The sequence below is a fragment of the Scyliorhinus torazame genome, chromosome 25 (assembly GCF_047496885.1).
Source record: "Scyliorhinus torazame isolate Kashiwa2021f chromosome 25, sScyTor2.1, whole genome shotgun sequence".
Lineage (NCBI taxonomy): Eukaryota > Metazoa > Chordata > Chondrichthyes > Carcharhiniformes > Scyliorhinidae > Scyliorhinus > Scyliorhinus torazame.
Window position 1 is genome coordinate 32,669,244 of NC_092731.1, and position 24,616 is coordinate 32,693,859.

At 55.2% G+C, this 24,616-nt stretch overlaps 1 protein-coding gene across 1 annotated transcript in view; it reads right to left on the reverse strand.

Moving 5' to 3' along the window:
• axl (AXL receptor tyrosine kinase) overlaps positions 1-24,616 on the reverse strand; it is a 235,568-nt gene that overhangs the window by 173,724 nt on the left and 37,228 nt on the right. The window contains exons 2-4 of the mRNA XM_072490274.1: positions 23,022-23,217; positions 21,972-22,072; positions 19,645-19,827 (exon numbers count right to left, since the gene is read on the reverse strand). Of these exons, the coding sequence (XP_072346375.1) occupies positions 19,645-19,827; positions 21,972-22,072; positions 23,022-23,217 (480 nt within the window). The remainder of the gene's footprint in view (positions 1-19,644; positions 19,828-21,971; positions 22,073-23,021; positions 23,218-24,616) is intronic.

A 24,616-nucleotide genomic window follows, 5' to 3' on the forward strand; every position in this document is an offset into this window, starting at 1 on the left:
TCTCCGGCCCGGATGGGCCGAAGTCCCGCCGCTAAAATGCCTGTCCCGCCGGCGTAAATTAAACCACCTACCTTACCGGCGGGACAAGGCGGCGCGGGCGGGCTCGGGGGTCCTGGGGGGGGCGATCTGGCCCCGGGGGGTGCCCCCACGGTGGCCTGGCCCGCGATCGGGGCCCACCGACCTGCGGGCGGGCCTGTGCCGTGCGGGCAATCTTTCCCTTCCGCCTCCGCCACGGTCTCCACCATGGCGGAGGCGGAAGAGACTCTCCCCACTGCGCATGCGCGGGAAACTGTCGGCGGCCGCTGACGCTCCCGCGCTTGCGCCGCCCGGAGATGTCATTTCCGCGCCAGCTGGCGGGGCACCAAAGGCCTTATCCGCCAGCTGGCGGGGCGGAAATTCGTCCGGCGCCGACCTAGCCCTTTGGGGCGGCGCGATGCCCCTCTGATTTGCGCCGTTTTGGGCGCCAGTCGGCGGACATCGCGCCGTTTCTGGAGAATTTCGCCCCCGTTCTCAGAAAGGTTGTCTCACTGGCTGGAATTCAGCATCGGTACACCGGGGTCCACGGGGGCACACTGGTTAGCACTGTTGCCTCGCAGCAGCAGGTACCCGGGTCAGTACTGAGGGAGCGCTGCGCTGTCAGAGGGTCAGTACTGAGGGAGCGCTGCACTGTCAGAGGGTCAGTACTGAGGGAGTGCTGCACTGTCAGAGGGTCAGTACTGAGGGAGTGCTGCACTGTCAGAGGGTCAGTACTGAGGGTGCGCTGCACTGTCAGAGGGTCAGGACTGAGGGAGTGCTGCACTGTCAGAGGGTCAGTACTGAGGGTGCGCTGCACTGTCAGAGGGTCAGGACTGAGGGAGTGCTGCACCCTCAGAGGGTCAGTACTGAGGGAGTGCCGCACTGTCAGACAGTCAGTGCTGAGGGAGTGCTGCACCGTCAGAGGGTCAGTACTGAGGGAGTGCCGCACTGTCAGAGGGTCAGTGCTGAGGGAGTGCTGCACTTTCAGAGGGCCAGTACTAAGGGAGTGCTGCACTGTCAGAGGGTCAGTACTGAGGGAGTGCTGCACTGTCAGAGGGTCAGTACTGAGGGAGTGTTGCATTGTCAGTGGGTCAGTGCTGAGGGAGTGCTGCACTGTCAGAGCCAGTACTGAGGGAGTGCTGCACTGTCAGAGGGTCAGTACTGAGGGAGTGCTGCACTGTCAGAGGGTCAGTACTGAGGGAGTGCCGCACTGTCAGAGGGTCAGTACTGAGGGAGTGCTGCACTGTCAGAGGGTCAGTACTGAGGGAGTGCCGCACTGTCAGAGGGTCAGTACTGAGGGAGTGCTGCACTGTCAGAGGGTCAGTGCTGAGGATGAGATGTCGTGTCTGACTCTCAGGTGAATCTACAAGAATGTTGTCAGGACTTGAAATTTGCAGTAATGAGAAGATATTGGACAGGCTGGGGAACATTGCGTTCAAACAGGAGGCTGCGGGGTGACCTAGTTGAGGTACAAGGTTATGAGGGGCCTGGAGAGGGCAGACGGGAAAGACTGGTTTCCCAAGCTGAGGGGTGAGTTACCAGGAGGATAGGTTTAAGGTTAATTGGTCAAAGGATTAAAGGAGACATGAGGAAAAACCTTTTCATCCAGAGGGTGGGGGGGACTTCAGGAATTCGCTGTTTAAGTTGGTGGTTGAGATTGAAACGTTCAACTCAGGTGCCTGGATTTGTATCCGGGGTGCTGTAACCGGAAAGGCTACGGATCAGGAGCAGGGCCGTGAGATCAAAACGAGCAGCTACTTTATGTAAGGCGCAGTCAGGATGGGCTGAAAGGCCTCATTCTACAGCTGAACATTTACAGCTGACAGACCCGGGAATCGGCTGGATCGACCCCGGACTCGGGGTGAAATGCAGGGTGTTCACGGCACTTGTCAGCAGCGTGTGTTCACCATGCAGCTGCTCTCCCAGCTCCGGCCCACTGGGTGAATCACAGACTAATCTCCATTAGTCACAAAACACTCTGATCTCCGGGTGGAGCAGATTTGAAATGTGAGACTCGAGCAAAGCCAGTGTGTCAACCCCCACTCCCCCCACCCTCCCTGACCCCAGCTCAGAGGGGCAAACTCGGATTCTACTCTGATCCTGGGCTGCAAGGTTCACCAAGCTAATGGGTAAATATTCCCAATGAAACTGTTTGCAGCGATATGGGGAATGGGAGGAACTGGGATAACACAGGCAGATCTTGAAATTTGAATTCAATGAAAATCTGGAATTGAAATCTGATGTTGCCCGTGAAACCAGTCTCGATGGTTGTAAAAACCCATCAGTTTGACTAAGCTGCCATCTATACCCAGGCTGACCAACAAGTGACTCCAGACCCACCGCAATGTCCACAACTCTGAACTGCCCTCTGAAATGCCACTCAGCCCGCGGGCAATCAGAGGCGGGTAATAAATGCTGGGCCAATCAGTGATGTCCCATGAATGAATGTCAAAATAGGGCAGCATGGTGTCACAGTGGTTAGCACTACTGCCTCACAGTGCCAGGGACCCGGGTTCAATTGCATCCCCGGGTGACTGTGTGCGCGGAGTCTGCATGTCCTCCCCGTGTGTGCGTGGGTTTCCTGCGGGTGCCCCGGTTTCCTCCCACAGTCCAGAGATGTGCAGTTTAGGTGGATTGGCCACGCTAAATTTCCCCTTAGTATCCAAAAGTTCAGCTGGGGTTACGGGGATAGGGCGGGGGAGTGAGCCTAGGCAGGGGGCTGTTTCAAAGGGCTGGTGCACACTCGATGGGCTGAATGGCCTTATTCTGCACTGTAGGAATTCTAAAAAACAATGACACAAAGGTTGGTGGAATTGCGGATAGCGATGAGGACTGTCCGAGGATACAGCAGGATTTAGGTTGTTTGGAGACTTGGGCAGAGAGATGGCAGATGGAGTTTAATCCGGACAAATGTGAGGTAATGCTTTTTGGAAAGTCTAATACAGATGGATATATACAGTAAATGGGAGAACCCTTAAGAGTATTGACAGGCAGAGGGATCTGGGTGTACAGGTCCACAGGTCACTGAAAGGGGCAACACAGGTGGAGAAGGTAGTCAAGAAGGCATACGGCATGCTTGCCTTCATTGCCGGGGCATTGAGTATAAAAATTGGCAAGTCATATTGCAGCTGTATAGAACCTTAGCTAGGCCACATTTGGGAATATAGTGTTCAATTCTGGTCGCCACACTACCAGGAGGCTTTGGAGAGTGTGTAGAAGAGGTTTACCAGGATGTTGCATGGTATGGAGGGCATTAGCTATGAGGAGCGGTTGGATAAACTCGGTTTGTTCTCACTGGAACGACCGTGGTTGAGGGGCGACCTGATAGAGGTCTACAAAATTATGAGGGGCATAGACAGAATGGATAGTCAGAAGCTATTTCCCAGGGTGGAAGAGTCAATTACTAGGGGCTATAGGTTTAAGGTGCGAGGGACTAGGTTTAGAGGAGATGTGCGAGGGAAGTTTTTCATACAAAGGGTAGTGGGTGCCTGGAACTCGCTGCCGGAGGAGGTGGTGGGAGCTGGGACGATAGTGACGTTTAAGGGGCATCTTGACAAATACATAAATAGGATGGGAATAGAGGGATACGGACCCCAGAAGTGTAGAAGGTTTTAGATTAGATGGGCAACATGGGCGGCACGGGCTTGGAGGGCCGAAGGGCCTGTTCCTATGCTGTACATTTCTTTGTTCTAAAATAGTGAATTTTATGAAAATGTTGGTATCTGCAGAGACCTGGGTATATTTGTACTCAAATCACAGGAAGTAAAGCATAGCTTGTTTTTAGGAAAGCAAATGTTATATTAGGGTTTATTGCAAAGGGATTGATGCGTGAGAGTGTGGACATCTTACTTCGCTGTGTACAGGCCTGGGCTACTTAGTGACCAAGAGTAAACTCACCTTAGAGGGAGCACAATGGAGGGTAAATCTTTCAAATGCTCCAGGCAAGAGCTGTCAATGAGTATATTCAAGACTGAGATTATTACCTGAATGGCTGTACATTGGGAGAGGGGAGTGTGCAACGAGACCTGGGTGTCCTAGTGCACCAGTCACTGAAGGTAAGCAGGCAGGTACAGCAGGCGGTAAAGAAGGCAAATGGTATGTTGGTCTTCATTGCGAGAGGATTCGAGTACGGGAGCAGGGATGTCTTGCTACAATTGTACAGGGCCTTGTGAGGCCACACCTAGAGTATTGTGTGCAGTTTTGGTCTCCTTCTCTGAGGAAGGATGTTCTTGCTCTCTCTCGAGTGCAGCGAAGGTTTACCAGACTGATTCCAGGGATGGCGGGACTGTCATATGAGGAGAGATTGACTAGGTTGGGATTGTTCTCGCTGGAGTTCAGAAGAATGAGGGGAGATCTCATAGAGATTTATAAAATTCTAACAGGACTAGACTGGGTAGATGCAGGGAAGATGTTACCAATGATAGGTGTGTCCAGAACCAGGGGTCGCAGTCTGAGGATGCGGGATAGACCATTTAGGACAGAGATGAGGAGAAATGTCTTCACCCAGAGAGTGGTCGACCTGTGGAATTCGTTACCACAGGAAGTAGTTGAGGCCAAAACATTGCATGTTTTTGAGGAGCAGTTAGATATAGCACTTAGGGCGAAGGGAATCAAAGGATATGGGGGGAAGGTGGGTACAGGCTATTGAGTTGGATGATCAGCCATGATTACAATGACTGGCAGAGCAGGCTCAAAGGGCCGAATGGCCTCCTCCTGCCCCTATTTTCTATGTTCCTATATGATTGTATTGAGGAACAGGAGGAGAGCAGGAAGGTGAAATTGAGGGAGATTAGTCAGGGTCTTATTGACTTCCAGGACAGGTTCAGACAGTCAAATGACCTCCTCTCAGGTTCCTATATACTGTCATAAGGAGGCGGGGACCCTGTGGGGATCTGTTAGCTGTGAGTGGGGCTTGGTATGTCTGAGGGGGCAGTCTGAACACTTGGTGCCAAAGGCCTTCCCCCAGCTCTGTGGATGTTTGGAACCACACTCCCCAGTGCTGTCACAGAGCGAATCACGAGACAGAATCAGAGTCACAGAATCACACAGCGCAGAGGAGGCCCTTCGGTCCATCGAGTCTGCACCGACGCATGAAAAACACCTGACCTGCCCACCTAATCCCATTGGTCAGCACTTGGCCCATGGCCTAGAATGTTATGACGGGCCCAGTGCTCATCCAGGTACTTTTTAAAGGATATGAGGCAACCTGACTCTCCCACTCTCCCAAGCAGTGCGTTCCAGACCCGCCTCTCCCACCCTCCCAGGCAGTGCGTTCCAGACCCTCACCTCCCTCTGGGTAAAAAAGCTTTTCCTCAAATCCCCCCTCAACCTCCCACCCCTCACCTTGAACTTGTGTCCCCCTCGTAACTGACCCTTCAACTAAGGGGAACAGCTGCTCCCTATCCGCCCTGTCCATGCCCCTCATAATCCTGTACACAAAGGAGAAAGGAACAGGAGTAGGCCATTCAGCCCCTCGAGCCTGTCCCGCCATTCAATCAGCCATTCATGGCTGATCTGTGGCCTCGCTCCTTATCGCCGCCTGTTATGACGCCGTGATAAGTAACAGAGTGTGCACCATCAAATTCCCATTCATCCATTAACTCTCGCCCGTCGGAATCTACACTGGCGACGAGGCTGAAGTGGGGTTGCCCCCAGCGATGTGTGTTCCAAACCCGGACCCCTTCGTCTAGGCCGCAAGAGGCCTTACCCAAACCGACCGTGATGCCTCACATGGGAAAGTTGGAGGCCTTCTCATGGAGATTGGCAGGGCAATGTATGCACTTATCAAAAGCTTAATCCTGCACGCAGCTGTGTTGGGGAAGTGCAACGTGACTTTGAGAATCTGCTGCTTCTTCGCAAACTCTCCCCGACAAACCTCCCAATGCGGGATCAGCAATAAGAATAGACACTTCGAAGCGGAGCCTGGCGCTCGTTAGAGACCTCAGAAGAAAACATTTTCAAACGCGGGTTCAGCTTTTAAGTGTGTGTGAAGGATGTTTAATTATGGCTCTGGGCTGCAGTTACAGGCTCCAGGCTGGTGAGAACCACACAAAATTAAAGTGTTGGCTGAATTCAACCCCGACATCAACAATCAGTGAAAACACACAGGGCTGGCTTCTTAATCCAACTGTTTTGGTCACAGACCTAGTTACTCAATTACACTACAGGACCACATCCTCGTAATGCCAGGTTTGTTGACCTGAAAAGGCCTTCACACTGGAGTAGGCCTGTCGATGGCCAAAGTCAGGATCTGCTCAACACAAAGCTCGGTGATACAAGGGAAGCAGGAAGACGGTAACAACACAAAGGGCGGCTTCTACACTGAATGCTGTCAAAAAGCTGTTTGGGGCCTTGGATGTTGAGGGGGGAGGTGGTAGAAGGGCATAAAGGACTGTTCTTGCATGGCAGAGCGCTGGGGGGGGGGGGGGGGGGGGGTTACTAGTTACTGAGGAGAGGACCAGGCTGTCCCTTTGGGCTGAGGAAAAGTGAGGGAGGACGTACTTGGTGTCAGGATGCTGACCATGGCGGAGGGCGGATTGGGTGAATGTCGAGGCTGGTGGGGTGGAGGTGAGGATGAGGAGGATCCTGTCATTGGTTCGGCTGCTGAGGTGAGGGCACGCGCCTGCTGACTACGTTTGGGGTGGGGTTGGGGGTGGGCAGCCCACTCTGCCTTGTACCATGAACCATTTGTCATTTAATCTCTCCTGTGCTACAATTTCTCAAAGACAAAAGCAAATTACTGCGGATGCTGGAATCTGAAACAGAAAATGCTGGAAAATTTTCAGGATAGCGAATGGAGGGGGATAGCGAATGCAGGGGGATGGAGGGGGATAGGGGATGGAGGGGGATAGGGGATGGAGGGGGATAGGGGATGGAGGGGGATAGGGGATGGAGGGGGATAGGGGGATGGAGGGGGATTGGCGGATGGAGGGGGATAGCGAATGGAGGGGGATAGGGGATGGAGGGGGATAGGGGGATGGAGGGGGATTGGGGGATGGAGGGGATAGCGAATGGAGGGGGATAGGGGATGGAGGGGGATAGGGGATGGAGGGGGATAGGGGGATGGAGGGGGATTGGTGGATGGAGGGGGATAGCGAATGGAGGGGGATAGGGGGATGGAGGGGGATAGGGGATGGCAGGAGATAGGGGGATGGAGGGGGATAGGGGATGGAAGGAGATGGGGGATGGAGGGGGATAGGGGATGGAGGGGGATAGGGGGATAGCGAATGGAGGGGGATAGGGGGATGGAGGGAGATAGGGGGATGGAGGGGGATAGGGGATGGAGGGGGATAGGGGATGGAGGGGGATAGCGAATGGAGGGGGATAGGGGAATGGAGGGAGATAGGGGGATGGAGGTGGATAGGGGGTGGAGGGGGATAGGGATGGAGGGGGATAGGGGATGGAGGGAGATAGGGGATGGAGGGGGATAGGGGGATGGAGGGGGATAGCGAATGGAGGGGTATAGGGGGATGGAGGGGGATAGGGGATGGAGGGAGATAGGGGGATGGAGGGGGGATAGCGAATGGAGGGGGATAGGGGGATGGAGGGGGATAGGGGATGGAGGGAGATAGGGATGGAGGGGGATAGGGGATGGAGGGAGATAGGGGATGGAGGGGGATAGGGGGATGGAGGGAGATAGGGGGATGGAGGTGGATAGGGGGTGGAGGGGGATAGGGATGGAGGGGGATAGGGGATGGAGGGAGATAGGGGATGGAGGGGGATAGGGGGATGGAGGGGGATAGCGAATGGAGGGGTATAGGGGGATGGAGGGGGATAGGGGATGGAGGGAGATAGGGGGATGGAGGGGGATAGCGAATGGAGGGGGATAGGGGGATGGAGGGGGATAGGGGATGGAGGGAGATAGGTGGATGGAGGGGGATAGGGGATGGAGGGAGATAGGGGGATAGGGGGATGGAGGGAGATAGGGGGATGGAGGGGGGTAGGGGATAGATGGGGATAGGGATGGAGGGGGATAGGGGATGGAGGGAGATAGGGGGATGGAGGGGGTAGGGGATGGAGGGGGATAGGGGATGGAGGGGGATAGGGGTCGAGGGGGATAGGGGATGGAGGGGGATAGGGGTCGAGGGGGATAGGGGATAGAGTGGGATAGGGGATCGAGGGGGATGAGGGTGGAGGGGGATAGGGTGGAGGGGGATAGGGGATGGAGGGGGGTGGAGATGGAGGGGGATAGGGGATGGAAGGGGATGGGGGAATGGAGAGGTATAGGGGATGGAGGGGTATAGGGGATGGAGGGAGGTAGGGGGCAGAGGGGGATAGGAGATGGAGGGGTGATAGGGAATGGACGGGGGATAGGGGATGGAGGGGGATAGGCGATGGAGGGGATGGGGGTGGAGGGGGGACGGAGGGGATTGGGGACAGAGGGGGGAAGGGGATGGAGGGGGTTAGGGGATGGAGGGGGGGATGGAGGATGATAGGGGATGGAGGGGGATGGGGGGGATAGGGGATGGAGGGGGATAGGGAATGGAGGGGGGATGGAGGGGGAATAGGGGACGGAGGGGGGGATGGAGGGGCATAGGGAACGGAGGGGGATAGGGGATGGAGGGGGATAGGGGATGGAGGGGGGTTGAGGGGAATAGGGGATGGAGGGGGATAGGGGATGGTGGGGGATAGGGGATGGAGGGGGATAGGGATGGAGGGGGTGAGGGGATGGAGGGGGATTGAGGATGGAGGGGGATATGGGATGGAGGGGAATAGGGGATGGAGGGGGATAGAGGGTGGAGGGGGATAGGGGATGGAGGGGGATAGGGGATGGAGGGAGATAGTGGATGGAGGGGGATAGGGGTTGGAGGGGGATAGGGGGATGGAGGGGGATAGGGGATGGAGGGAGATAGGAGATGGAGGGGATAGGGGAAGGTGGGGGATAGAGGATGGAGGGGGTGTGGAGGGGTGAGGCGATGTTGGGGGATAGGGGGTGGAGGGGGATAGGGGTTGGAGGGGGATAGGGGTTGGAGGGGGATAGGGGATGGAGGGTGATGGGGGGATAGGTGGTGGAGGGGGACAGCGGGTGGAGGGGGATAGGGGGTGGAAGGGGATAGGGGGTGGAGGGGAGATGGGGGATAAGGGGTGGAGGGGGACAGGGGGTGTAGGGGGATAGGGGGTGGAGGGGGGGTTGGAGGGGGATAGGGGGTGGAGAGGGAGGAGGGGAGGCGATGGAGGGGGATATAGGGTGGAGGGGAATAGAGGGTAGAGGGGGATGGAGGGGATAGGGGATGGAGGGGGATAGGTGATGGAGGGGAGGACAGTGGGAGATAGGGGTGGAGGGGGATAGGGGATGGCGGGGGTTAGCGGATGGAGGGGGGATGGAGGGTGATAGGGGATGGAGGGAGTATGGAGGGGGATAGGGGATGGAGGGAGGATGGAGGGGGATAGGGGATGGAGGGGGATAGGGGATGGAGGGAGGAGGGTGGGGGATAGGGGATGGAGGGGGATAGGGGATGGAGGGGGATAGGGGATGGAGGGTGGATGGGGGGATAAGGGTTGGAGGGAGGAGGGAGGGGTATAGGGGATGGAGGGGGGATGGAGGGGGATAGGGGATGGAGGGTGGATGGAGGGGGATAGGCGATGGAGGGAGGATGGAGGGGGATAGGGGATGGAGGGAGAATGGAGGGGGATAGGGGATGGAGGAAGGATGGTGGGGATAGGGGATGGACGGGGGATGGAGAGGGATAGGGGGATAGGGAATGGAGGGAGGATGGAGGGGGATAGGGGATGGAGGGGGAATGGAGGGGGATAGGGGATGGAGGGGGATAGGGGATGGAGGGATGAGGGAAGGGGATAGGGGATGGAGGGGGGATGGAGCGGGATCAAGGATGGAGGGAGGATGGAGGGGGATAGGGGATGGAGGGAGGATGGAAGGGGATAAGGGATGGAGGGAGGATGGAGTGGGATAGGGGATGGAGGGAGGAGGGAGGGGGATAGGGGATGGAGGGGGGATGTAGGGGGATAGGCGATGGAGGGGGGTTGGAGGGGGATAGGGGATGGAGGGAGGATGGAGGGGGATAGGGGATGGAGGGAGGATGGAGGGGGATAGGGGATGGAGGGAGGATGGAGGGGATAGGGAATGGAGGGGGGAGGGAATGGAGGGGGGAGGGAATGGAGGGGGGAGGGACATGCCATTTCCAATCTGGGTGACTCTTTGTCAAAGACCTTCGCTTTCGTTCAACCTACACCATACTCCAATCCACTGTCCTGCTCCATCCTCCCTCCATCCCCTCCCCCTCTATCCCCTATCCCCCTCCATTCCCTATCCCTCTCCATCCCCTATCCCCTATCCCCCTCCATGCCCTATGACCCTCCATCCCCTGATCCTCCATACCCTCTCCCTCCATCCCCTATCCCCCTCCATCCCCTCCCCCTCTATCCCCCTCCATCCCCTATCCCTCTCCGTCTCCTCACCCTCCATCCCCTATCCCCCTCCATGCCCTATGCCCCTCCATCCCCTGACCCTCCATCCCCTATCCCCCTCCATTCCCTCCCCCTCCATCGCCTATCCCCCTCCATCCCCTCTCCCCCTCCACCCCCTATCCCCCTCCACCACCAGGGCCTGAATCCCAGACTGGGGAATTCCCCCGTCAATATTCCTGGGCGTAGCAGATTTTCCACACAGGCTCGGGAACTGAAAATGCAAAGTTTCATAGAATTTACAGTGCAGAAGGAGGCCATTCGGCCCATCGAGTCTGCACCGGCTCTTGGAAAGAGCACCCAACCTAAGGTCCACACCTCCACCCTATCCCCATAACCCAGTAATCCAACCCAACACTAAGGGCAATTTTTGACACTATGGGCAATTTAGCACGGCCAATCCACCTAACCCGCACATCTTTGGACTGTGGGAGGAAACTGGAGCACCCGGAGGAAACCCACGCATACACGGGGAGGATGTGCAGACTCCGCACAGACAGTGACCCAAGCCGGAATCGAACCTGGGACCCTGGAGCTGTGAAGCATTTGTGCTATCCACAATGCTACCGTGATGCCCCTAAAGTGAGGAGCTGAGCCACAGGTTGGGACGTCCTGTGCCCACACTGTGCTGTCAGTCTGTCCACTCACACACAGCTCCGCCAGGCAGCCACACTAACTGACCCCACAGTGCCTCACCACAGCTGCTGACAGAGTCAGCTTGCAATCGGAGACAGGTTAACTCGGAGCTCAGAATCCAGCGGGATCAGCGGGCAGAGGCTGGGCCAGGAATGTGCAGCATGTTCTGAGTAAACACTCAGTAATTCCTTCACAACAAGCTCCAGATGAAACTGCTCCGATATCCAGCAGTCTGAACAAGGACGTTTGGCTCTGATGTGGGGTCAGTACTGATCTTCTGACAGTGCGGCACTCCCTCAGTACTGACCCTCTGACAGTGCGGCACTCCCTCAGTACTGACACTCTGACAGTGCAGCTCTCCCTCAGTACTGACCCTCTGACAGTGCAGCACTCCCTCAGTACTGAACCTCTGACAGTGCAGCGCTCCCTCAGTACTGACCTTCTGACAGTGCAGCACTCCCTCAGTACTGACCCTCTGACAGTGCGGCACTCCCTCAGTACTGACACTCTGACAGTGCAGCTCTCCCTCAGTACTGACCCTCTGACAGTGCAGCACTCCCTCAGTACTGAACCTCTGACAGTGTAGCACTCCCTCAGTACTGACCCTCTGACAGTGCAGCACTCCCTCAGTACTGACCGACCTCTCTGACAGTGCGGCACTCCCTCAGTACTGACCCTCTTACAGTGCGGCGCTCCCTCAGTACTGACCCTCTGACAGTGCAGTGCTCCCTCAGTACTGACCCTCTGACAGTGCAGCACTCCCTCAGTACTGACCGACCTCTCTGACAGTGCGGCACTCCCTCAGTTCTGACCCTCTTACAGTGCGGCGCTCCCTCAGTACTGACCCTCTGACAGTGCAGCGCTCCCTCAGTACAGACCCTCTGACAGTGCAGCACTCCCTCAGTACTGACCCTCTGACAGTGCAGCACTCCCTCAGTACTGACCAACCTCTCTGACAGTGCGGCACTCGCTCAGTACTGACCCTCTCACAGTGCAGCATTCCCTCAGTACTGACCCTCTGACAATGCAGCACTTCCTCAGTACTGACCCTCTGACATGGCGGCACTCCCTCAGTACTGACCCTCTGACAGTGCAGCACTCCCTCAGTACTGACCCTCCGACAGTGCAGCACTCCCTCAGTATAGACCCTCGGACAGTGCAGAACTCCCTCAGTACTGACGCTCTGACAGTGCAGCACTCCCTCAGTACTGACCCTCTGACAATGCAGCACTTCCTCAGTACTGACCCTCTGACATGGCGGCACTCCCTCAGTACTGACCCTCTGACAGTGCGGCGCTCCCTCAGTACTGACCCTCTGACAGTGCAGCACTCCCTCAGTACTGACCCTCTGACAGTGCAGCACTCCGTCAGCACTGACCCTCTGACAGTGCGGCACTCCCTCAGTACTGACCCTCGGACTGTGCGGCACTCACTCACTACTGACCCTCTGACAGTGCAGCACTCCCTCAGTACTGACCCTCTGACAGTGCAGCACACCCTCAGTACTGACCCTCTGACAGTGCAGCACTCCCTCGGTACTGACCCTCTGACACTGCGGCACTCCCTCAGTACTGACCCTCTGACAGTGCAGCACACCCTCAGTACTGACCCTCTGACAGTGCAGCACTCCCTCAGTACTGACCCTCTGACAGTGCAGCTCTCCCTCAGTACTGCACTGGAGTGGGAGTTAAGCCACACAGCTCCTGACTCAGAGTGAGGAGGAGAGTGAAAGCAGAATGAGGTTGAAGAAGGGCAGGTTTTGCAGCTTAAACTTTTAATGTGCTCCAAACATTCATAAACACTGCTGCTTGAAACAGTGCAGGCTCCTTCCAGCTGCTCCCCTCGGCCCTGTCCCAAAGGGCCGAATTTACCAGCTGTTCACGCGGTTGGATATCCCAGTCCCACCGACGCCGCACCCCCGCCTCGAGTTTCCCAGTGACGAGGGGTACAGTCAATGGGAATCCCCGTTGATAATGACGGGGCCAGAGCCACGCATTGACGAGCCGCCACCGCATCAGAAAATTATTGTCGAACTCCCCATGAGCGTGGCTCTCCGTCCCCACATTCCGGCCAATGGGGTTTCCCATTGTGGCCACTATCGGGAAATCCGTGGCCGTGACTGCGGAGAATCCCACCGAATATGTGAATAATAACTTTAGTTTTATCATGGTGTCTCTCCTGAATCAAGCGCCCTCGCAGTTTTCTTCGTCTTCGACGATCACTTGCTAACGAGTGCGATTATCTATCGAAGAAACTCCATGTCACTGGTCGCGGGTTCTGTGAATCGTTGCCTGGCTGATGCATCTGATCTCAGAGCCACATCTTCGACTGAACACTTGGCAGGTGTTTCCGGGATGTGGGATCGGTCCGTGGGCTGTAGATCGCTGGCATGCCTTCCTCAGGCTCCTTTCCCGGGCCTCCTCTTGCCGTCGCGTGTCCTCGAAGAATCGTGTCCCTTCAATCAGGAGGTCGCTCCAAGTTGGTCACTTCTGAACGCGGGTCGCCCACGCGTTGATGTCTATGTTGCATTTTTTTGAGGTCAGCCTTCAGAAGGTGGCACGGCGGCACAGTGGTTAGCACTGCTGCCTCACAGCGCCAGGGACCCGGGTTCATCTCCGGTCTTAGTTGACTGTCTGTGTGGAGTCTGCAAATCCTCCCCGTGTGTGCGTGGGTTTCTCCGGGTGCTCCGGATTCCTCCTACAGTCCAAAGATGTGCAGGTAAGGTGGATTGGCCACGCTAAATTGCTCTTAGTGTCCAAAAAGGTTAGGTGGGGTAACTGGGTTACGGGGATAGGGTGGAGGTGTGGGGCTTAAGTAGGGGTGCTCTTTCCAAGAGCCGGTGCAGTCTCGATGGGCTGAATGGCCTCCTTCTGCACTTTAACTTCTATGAAGTTCATAATCCCCCTCGGGACCATCCAGAGTTGTGATTGGAGGATCACGAGTGTGAGAGAGACGATGGTGCAGTTCTTCCAGTCCCAGATTCCGGGACCTCTCCCAAACTTGCTGCTCCAACTCCTCCAACCGTGGATTCCCTCTTCCCATTTTTCCTGCTCCTCTTGATACAGGAACTTTGATTGGAATGAGAGCAGCAACAGTGGGAGAGAGGGGGGATACATGTCCCGGCAGTGAAACTGACAGTTCGGAGTTTTTCTCTGAAACTCAATTTTTAGAGGCCAAGGTTGGATCGGACGATGCTGATCGCAAATTTCCAAATGCAAAAACTCTGCCGTTTGCTGGAGATTTCTCATCCTGGCTTACTCGATGGGCCGAAGGGACTGCCCCGTGCTGTATTATTCTGTGATTCTGGAGGTTTCACGAACAGATATTTCAGATTTTTGCCGCCCCCCCCCCCCCCCCCAAACCACGTTTTACTAGGTCACCTGATCGTCCCTCCTTACCTACTCTCTGCAGATCAGCCTGAAACCTTGCGTCATTCAATAATAATAATCTTTACTATTGTCACAAGCAGGCTTACATTAACACTGCAATGAAGTTACTGTGAAAATCCCCTAGTCGCCACACTCTGGCGCCTGTTCGGGTACACTGAGGGAGAATTCCGAATGTCCAATTCACCTAACAGCACGTCTTTCGGGACTTGTGGGAGGAAAACGGAGCACCCGGAGGAAACCCACGGAGACACGGGGGAGAACGTGCAGACTCCGCACAGACAGTGATCCAAAGCCGGGAATCGAGCCTGGGTCCCTGGAGCTGTGAAGCAACAGTGCTAACCACCGTGCTACCGTGCATCCCAATCCTTGTCAATAAGTAGAATCTATATACCCCCTGGGCTGCTGTCTTCATATTTTTCCGATTGAGAGTTTTCCCCGCGCGACAGTGTTGTGAGCAGGGAGCTGTGGGGGATAGGAGGCCGGGATGTTTGAAAAGACCCCGCCCCCATCATCCTCAGTCCCCTCCACCCCGACCTCCCCGTCTCAGCCCAGTGTAGGCGTGTGAATGCTTGTCCACTGTGACAATAATGTAACTTCAATAGAGGCCACACAAAGGGGAGCAGATTGAGACAAATAATCCATTCTGTTCAGTGATGTGTTGGAATGTGACTGACTGAATGAGCAGTGAGCTCCATTTCAGGCAACAGAGGTCCAGCCTGGGGCCCTGTTGTCATGTGACTAACTGGGACTGAACGGATTTAAAGGAACAGTCTCCAGCACTGGGCTGATACCTGCAGGAATTAAAGTTCACTGACAGATTCAGGCAGGAGAAAGATGCTTTTCCTGTCAGATAAGCCCTTTGCATAAAATGAGGTTGCCAATTGGATTCAAAATTGGCTGGACGACAGAAGGCAGAGGGTGGTTGTAGAGGGTTGTTTTTCAAACTGGAGGCCTGTGACCAGTGGTGTGCCTCAGGGATCGGTGCTGGGTCCACTGTTATTTGTGATTTATATTAATGATTTGGATGAGAATTTAGGAGGCATGGTTAGTAAGTTTGCAGATGACACCAAGATTGGTGGCATAGTGGATAGTGAAGAAGGTTATCTAGGATTGCAACGGGATCTTGATCAATTAGGCCAGTGGGCCGACGAATGGCAGATGGAGTTTAATTTAGATAAATGTGAGGTGATGCATTTTGGCAGATCGAATCAGGCCAGGACCTACTCAGTTAATGGTATGGCGTTGGGGAGAGTTATAGAACAAAGAGATCTAGGAGTACAGGTTCATAGCTCCTTGAAGGTGGAGTCGCAGGTGGACAGGGTGGTGAAGAAGGCATTCGGCATGCTTGGTTTCATTGGTCAGAACATTGAATATAGGAGTTGGGACGTCTTGTTGAAGTTGTACAAGACATTGGTACGGCCACACTTGGAATACTGTGTGCAGTTCTGGTCACCCTATTATAGAAAGGATATTATTAAACTAGAAAGAGTGCAGAAAAGATTTACTAGGATGTTGCCGGGACTTGATGGTTTGAGTTATAAGGAGAGGCTGGATAGACTGGGACTTTTTTCCCTGGAGCGTAGGAGGCTTAGGGGTGATCTTATAGAGGTCTATAAAATAATGAGGGGCATAGATAAGGTAGATAGTCAACATCTTTTCCCAAAGGTAGGGGAGTCTAAAACTAGAGGGCATAGGTTTAAGGTGAGAGGGGAGAGATTCAGAAGGGCCCAGAGGGGCAATTTCTTCACTCAGAGGGTAGTGAGTGTCTGGAATGGGCTGCCAGAGGTAGTAGTAGAAGCGGGTACAATTGTGTCTTTCAAAAAGCATTTAGATGGTTACATGGGTAAGATGGGTATAGAGGGTTATGGGCCAAGTGCGGGCAACTGGGACTAGCTTTAATGGTAAAAAACTGGGCGGCATGGACTGGTTGGGCCGAAGGGCCTGTTTCCATGCTGTAAACGTCTATGATTCTATGATTCTATGACCCTCGGAAAAGATTAACCCCTCAACCAACATCACTGAGAACTCAGCTGATCTGCCATTTCATAGAATTGTAGCATCCCCCCATTCGGCCCATCGAGTCTGTACCCACTTTTTTGAAAGACCACCCTACCTAGGCCCAATCCTCTGTCGTATTCCTGCAACACCACCCTAAGGGGCAATTTAGCATGGCTAATCCACCCAACCTGCACATCTTTGGACTGTGGGAGGAAACCGGAGCACCTGGAGGAATCCTACACAGACAGGGGAAGAACGTGGAAACTCCACACAGACAGTCACCCGAGGCTGGAATTAAGCCCGGGTCCCTGGCACTGTGAAGCAGCAGTGTTAACTCTGGTCCCTGACACTGTGAAGCAGCAGTGCTAACCCGGATCCCGGGCACTGTGAGACAGCAGTGTTAACCCGGGTCCCTGGCACTGTGAGGCAGCAGTGTTAACCCGGATCCCTGGCACTGTGAGACAGCAGTGTTAACCCGGGTCCCTGGCACTGTGAGACAGCAGTGTTAACCCGGGTCCCTGGCACTGTGAGGCAGCAGTGTTAACTCTGGGCCCTGGCACTGTGAGGCACCAGTGTTAACCCGGGTCCCTGGCACTGTGAGACAGCAGCGTTAACCCGGATCCCTGGCACTGTGAGACAGCAGTGTTAACCCGGGTCCCTGGCGCTGTGAGGCAACAGTGTTCACTCGGGTCCCTGGAGCTGTGAGGCAGCAGTGTTCACCCTGGTCCGTGGCACTGTGAGACAGCAGCGTTAACCCGGGTCCCTGGCACTGTGAGGCAGCAGTGTTAACCCAGGTCCCTGGCGCTGTGAGGCAAGTGTTCACTCGGGTCCCTGGAGCTGTGAGGCAGCTGTGGTAACCCGGGTCCCTGGCACAGTGAGACAGCAGCGTTAACCCGAGTCCCTGGCACTGTGAGACAGCAGTGTTAACCCGGGTCCCTGGCACAGTGAGACAGCAGCGTTAACCCGGGTCCCTGGCACTGAGACAGAAGTGTTAACCCGGGTCCCTGGTGCTGTGAGACAGAGTGTTAACCCGGATCCCTGGCACTGTGAGACAGCAGTGTTAACCCGGGTCCCTGGCACTGTGAGACAGCAGTGTTAACCCGGGTCCCTGGCACTGTGAGACAGCAGTGTTAACCCGGGTCCCTGGCACAGTGAGACAGCAGCGTTAACTCGGGTCCCTGGCAGTGTGAGACAGCAGTGTTAACCCGGGTCCCTGGCACTGTGAGACAGCAGTGTTAAGCCGGGTCCCTGGCACTGTGAGACAGCAGTGTTCACCCGAGTCCCTGGCACTGTGAGACAGAAGTGTTAACCCGGGTCCCTGGCACTGTGAGACAGCAGTGTTACCCCGGGTCCCTGGCAGTGTGAGACAGCAGTGTTAACCCGGGTCCCTGGCACTGTGAGACAGCAGTGTTAACCCGGGTCCCTGGCACTGTGAGACAGCAGTGTTAACCCGGGTCCATGGCACTGTGAGACAGCAGTGTTAACCCAGGTCGCTGGCGCTATGAGGCAACAGTGTTCACCCAGGTCCCTGGCGCTGTGAGACAGCAGTGTTAACCCGGGTCCCTGGCACTGTGAGACAGCAGTGTTAACCCGGGTCCCTGGCTCTGTGAGACAGCAGTGTTAACCCGGGTCCCAGGCACTGTGAGGCAGCAGTGTTAACCCGGATCCCTGGCACTGTGAGACAGCAGTGTTAACCCGGATCCCTGGCACTGTGAGACAGCAGTGTTAACCCGGGTCCCTGGCACTGTGAGACAGCAGTGTTAACCCGGGTCCCTGGCACTGTGAGACAGCAGTGTTAACCCGGATCCCTGGCACTGTGAGACAGCAGTGTTAACCCGGGTCCCTGGCAATGTGAGACAGCAGTGTTAACCCGGGTCCCTGGCACAGTGAGACAGCAGTGCTAACCCGGATCCTTGACACTGTGAAGCAGCAGAGTTAACCCGGGGCCCTGGCACTGTGAGACAGCAGTGTTAACCTGGGTCCCTGGCAGTGTGAGACAGCAGTGTTAACCCATGTCCCTGGCTCTGTGAGACAGCAGTGTTAACCCGGATCCCTGGCTCTGTGAGACAGCAGTGTTAACCCGGGTCCCTGGCACTGTGAGACAGCAGTGTTAACCCGGATCCCTGGCTCTGTGAGACAGCAGTGTTAACCCGTATCCTGGCACTATGAGACAGCGGTGTTAACCCGGGTCCCTGGCACTGTGAGACAGCAGTGTTAACCCGGATCCCTGGCACCGTGAGCCCCTCGATACCAGTGCTGCTGGCAATTGCCACAATTACATTGACCTCTGGCCTCCGAACTCACTCAGTGGAATGAGGGGAGTCTGTTACAAGACGATTCTCACTGAGGTGAGAGATCATTTGAGGATATCACTACCCAGGAGCCATATCTGGAGTGCGGAATTCTTCAGAATTGCAGGATCGGGCTCATACTGGCTATTCTTTGCCCTGTATTTAGCAGTTATTTTTAGCAATGTCTATCGTTGGGCCCAATCCAGTGCACACCCTGAGGCAGCAAGATCCTGACAAAATGATGGGGGGGGGGGGGTGAGAGTTATGTGGGAGGAGACAGTTTTTAAAAAAATTTATAGTAGCCAATTAATTTTTTTTTTCGAATTAAGGGACAATTTAGCGCAGCCTATCCACAGAACCTGCACATCTTTGGGTTGTGGGGGTGAAACCCATGCAGGCGTGGGGGACAAACTGGCCAGTTTAGCACGGTGGGCTAAACAGCTGGCTTCTATTGCAGAACAAGGCCAGCAGCGCGAGTTCAATTCCCGTACCGGCCTCCCCGAACAGGCGCCGGAATGTGGCGACTAGGGGCTTTTCACAGTAACTTCATTGAAGCCTACTTGTGACCATAAGCGATTATTATTAAACTCCACACGGACAGTTGACCTAGGGCTGGGATTCGAACCCGGGTCCTCGGCGCCGCGGTCCCAGTGCTAACCACTGCGCCACCTGCCGCCCTCGGGAGGAGACATTTTTAAGTGATTGGGGGCGTGGCGTGTGATGGTGGGGAATCACAATTAGACCAGTGATTCGCAAAGCTTCCTACAAATGGGTGTTTTACACACTTAATCTTTCTTGCAGATTCTGTTGCGGTGGCCGGGAGGGTCAGAAGGCGATCGCGATGCACCTTGGTGTGCCTGATTTCCACAATTCACATTTCACAATATCCTCACCTTGAATTGCCAGGGTTGACGGAGAGACGACCGCTGTCTTCTCCCTGATGGTCACGGGCAGCCCGTCCTGCAGCCACACCAGCTCCTCCAGCTCTGGCGATCCCGCTGCAGCACAGCTGAGGTTAAAGGGCGTGTCCCGGCGCACGTTGACATCCTTTGGCTCCTCGGTGAAGTGCGGCAACCCTGAGGACGCAGAGAAAACCGTCTGCTCGTCAAAACGTCAATCAATTTGTTCATCAACATGTGGACAATACATGTCATCTGAATCGCTCGCGCCTCGAATTCACAGCCCCACGTCAGGGTAGAAGAGAGACAGGCAGTCTGCTGGACACTGAGATTTAGGGAGGGAAATCCGGTGCAAGGACCCAGACAGCTGACGGCGCGGCCGCCGGTGGTGGAGCGAAGGAATTTAAAGAGGAGCTGGAACCAGGGTTGGGGAAGCGCAGGGATGGTCAGGGTGCCGGGTGGTTGGTGTTGTGAGGCTGGAGGAGCACACAGACTGGGGAGTCTGGTGGTGAACATTTCATGTCCAGAGGAATGTACACTGACCTCTGCACCCACCGGCTCCCAGTTACACAACTCCCTGTAGCCTCAGTCCCTAAACCCACCCCGACCCACCCCTGACCCACCCCGACCCACCCCAGACCCACCCCTGACCCACCCCAGACCCACCCCGACCCACCCCGACCCACCCCTGACCCACCCCAGACCCACCCCAGACCCACCCCGACCCACCCCAGACCCACCCCAGACCCACCCCGACCCACCCCAGACCCACCCCGACCCACCCCAGACCCACCCCGACCCACCCCAGACCCACCCCAGACCCACCGCAGACCCACCCCAGACCCACCCCGACCTACCCCAGACCCACCCCAGACCCACCCCAGACCCACCCCTGACCCACCCTGACCCACCCCTGGCCCATTCCTGACCCGCCCTGGCCCACCTGACCCACCCCTGACCCACCCCGGACCCACCCCAGACCCACCCCTGGCCCACCTGGCCCACCCCTGGCCCACCTGGCCCACCCCTGACCCACCCCAGACCCACCCCAGACCCACCCCTGGCCCATTCCTGGCCCATTCCTGACCCACCCCAGACCCACCCCTGGCCCACCTGGCCCACCATCACCTGGACCCTCATTGTCCCAGAATCCCACGTCACCATTCATCCAGCCTGGCCCCTACTCCCCCACAGTCCCCCCCTCCAATCGACACAAGCATAGCCCCCAGCCACCCCCCCACACATCAACACCGCCCCCACACACATATCAACATGCACACCCTCACCCACACACCCCCACCCCCATCCACCCCCTCACTCATCAACCCCCCCCACACATAACACCCCTCACCCCCACACACACATCAACCCTCACCCACACACACATCAACACCCTCACCCACACCCCTCCCACACCCACCCACACACATCAACACACACTCACCCACACACCCCCACCCACACCCACACACATGCCCCCACCCACACACATCAACACCCCCCCCCCTCCCTCACACATCAACACATGCACACAACCACCCACACACCCACACCCACCCTCATCCCCTCACACAGACACAACCAGTGGTGCAGTGATATTGATGCTGGATTTACACTCCAGCGACCCGGGGTAATTCTGTGGGGACCCGGATTTATTTCCCACCCTGGTAGGTGGTGACATTTGAATCCAATAAAATCTGGAATTAAATCTAACGATGACCATGTGACGGTTCTACTCAAGATAATCGATGATTCCGCGTTCCCTTGCCAGCTGGAGCTGCCAATCCCGACAGCCAGTGGCTACGGCCTATCCAACGAAGGACACCCGTTCTCAGCTCGTCCGCCATTGTAACATCCGTAAATATCCAATCCCCATCTCCATCATCCAAAGCTACAGAGACTCATTGTAACTTTCCCCTTTTCGTTCTCTCAGCTCAGTCACCTCACCATTTCCCTGGGTGAAAGGTCGGGCGTTCTGGTCTGTTTGAGTTATCGCACGTTGACTATTCTGGACCAGCGGGAAGGGCTGGAAATGGCGGTCATAACGGCTGCTTGGGAAACTACATGTGGTTCTACTCGAGAAAGGTCAATCCCCAAACCCACCCCTTCAATCTCCACGGTGCGTGTACCTACAGCACAGGGACTGCAGCAGTTTAAGAAGACAGCTCATCACCTAGGACAGCTGGGGATGGACAATAAGCTTTGCCCTCGCCAGCGATGCCCACATCCCGTAAATTAGTTTTTAAAAACTGTAAGCCAACTCATTGCACCGTGTCGACAGACCCAACACCAACTCAGTATTCAAACAGCGAATGACCCACCTTCGATTTCCAACTGAGCTTCTTTGGAGAGGACTTCTTTCCCTGTCACTGAAACGACACATCGATAACTGCCAGCGTCGGAGCGGTGGATTGAAGGAATGCTGCAAGTAGAGGGAGGACATTAACGTCTGAGCTGTTGGTTGTCAGTCAAGTCTCAATGGGCAACATTGTCGCCTCGAGTTAGAAGGAGCAACAAATCCAGGTTGATGATAGTCGATCTTCAGTGTCTCCAACATCCAGCCCCTAGCCTGGACCATACACCACTCACCCTCATGCCCGTCCTCACTGCCCATCATTGGCTGCCAGTCCCCAATTCCCTGAATAGAATGTTCACCTCCATCTCCACCTTTAAGGTCTTTCTTAAAAAGCCTCCTACTGGATCCAGTTTTTGGTATCTCCCCAAATTTCAACGATTGGTTTGCTTTGCGTATGTTTTTCATAGAACCCCTACAGTGCAGAAGGAGGCCATTCGGCCCACTGAGTCTCCACCAACCCTCTGACAGAGCACCCTGCCTAGACCCACTCCCCCCGCCCTTTCCCCGTAACCCCAACTAACTTTGGGCAATAAGGGGAAATTTATCACGGCCAATCCACCTAACCTGCACATCTTTGGATTGTGGGAGGAAACCGGAGCACCCGGGGCTGGTTTAGCACAGGGCTAAATCGCTGGCTTTGAAAGCAGACCAAGGCAGGCCAGCCAGCACGGTTCAATTCCCGTACCAGCCTCCCCGAGCAGGCGCCGGAATGTGGCGACTAGGGGCTTTTCACAGTAACTTCATTTGAAGCCGACTTGTGACAATAAGCGATTTTCATTTCATTTCATTTCTTTCACCCGAAGGAAACCCACGCAGACACGGGGAGAACTTGCAGACTCCGCACAGACAGTGACCCAAGGCCGGAATTGAACCCGGGGTCCCTGGCGTTGTGAGGCAGCAGTGCTAACCACTGTGCCACCGTGCCATCCATATTTCAGAGACATTATGGTGAACGTGTGTTGACGTTAGTGGTTAACACGCTGACACATTCTGACTATACACTGGCTGTAATTACCTCAGTTCACTGATAGCGAGCCATTCATCATCATTTACAGGCACCAAAACTTGGTTAACATCCGCCCTGTACAGGGCCCCATCTCGCTGCCAATTGATCTCTGGGAGTTCGCCTGTCACCTGAATTGAACAACGTAACTTTACTTCCTTCCCTTGGGAATATGTGATGCTCTCCGGATCCTGAAGGAAGTGCACATCTGGGAAAGACAAACAAGAGCCTTTTTGTTATTCATTTTCAAGCTGTGGATATTGTTGACATTCATTTCCCGGAAGCCATGTTCTTCAAACACTGCTGTCATAGAATCACACAACACAGAAGAGGCCCTTCGGCCCATCGAGTCTGCACCACCGACGCGTGAAAAACACCTGACCTGCCCACCTAATCCCATTGGTCAGCACTTGGCCCACAGCCTTGAATGTGATGATGCGCCAAGTGCTCATCCAGCTACTTTTGAAGGATGTGAGGCAACCCGCCCCCTCCCAGTCAGTGCGTTCCAGACCGTCACCACCATCTGGGTAAAAAGGTTTTTCCTCACAGCCCCCCTAAACCTCCCGCCCCTCACCTTGAACTGGTGTCCCCCTCGTAACTGACCCTTCAACTAAGGGGAACAGCTGCTCCCTATCCACCCTGTCCATGCCCCTCATAATCTTGGGAGGGGGAAAGGAATCAGGGATCTGGTGAGAAGGCGGGATCAGGGTATTGAACTTGATGATCAGCCATCATCATAATGAATGGTGGAGCAGGCTCGATGGGCCGAATGGCCTCCTCCTCCTTCTATTTTCTGTGGATGTTTCTATTTATAATCTTGTACACCTCAATCAGGTCGCCCCTCAGTCTTCTCTGCTCAACAAAACCCAAGCCTCTCTTTATAACTTAAATGTTCCCCATCCCAGGCAACATCCTGGTGAATCTCCTCTGCACCCCCTCCAGTGCAATCACATCCTTCCTATAATGTGGCGACCAGAATTGCACACAGTACTCCAGCTGTGGCCTCAGCAAAGTTCTATACATCTCCAACGTGACCTCCCTGCTTTGTAATCTATGCCACGATTGATAGAGGCGAGTGTCCCATATGCCTTTTTCACCACCCTATTAACCTGACCTTCTGCCTTCAGAGATCTATGGACAAACACTACAAGGTCCCTTTGTTCCTCGGAACTTCCCAGTGTCAGGCCATTCATTGAATGCTTCCTTGTCACACTACTCCTTACAAAGTGTATCACCTCACACTTTTCAATGTTAAATTCCATCTGCCACTTCTCTGCCCATTTGACCATCCTGTCTGTATCTTCCTGCAACCCAAGACACTAAACCTCACTGTTAACCACACGGCCAATCAGGAAATGAATTCCAAGATTGAGAACGAAAATCGATGAAGGGACAGCAACGTGTATCTGAGCTGGGTTGGCTGGTGGCCCGAGGTGGTTTTGTAGCCAAATGCGAGTGGGTAAGATCTACACGAAAATGAAAAATGCTTATTGTCACAAGCAGACTTCAATGAAGTTACTGTGAAAAGCCCCTAGTCGCCACATTCCGGCGCCTGTTCGGGGAGGTTGGTACGGGAATTGGACCATGCTGCTGGCCTGCCTTGGTCT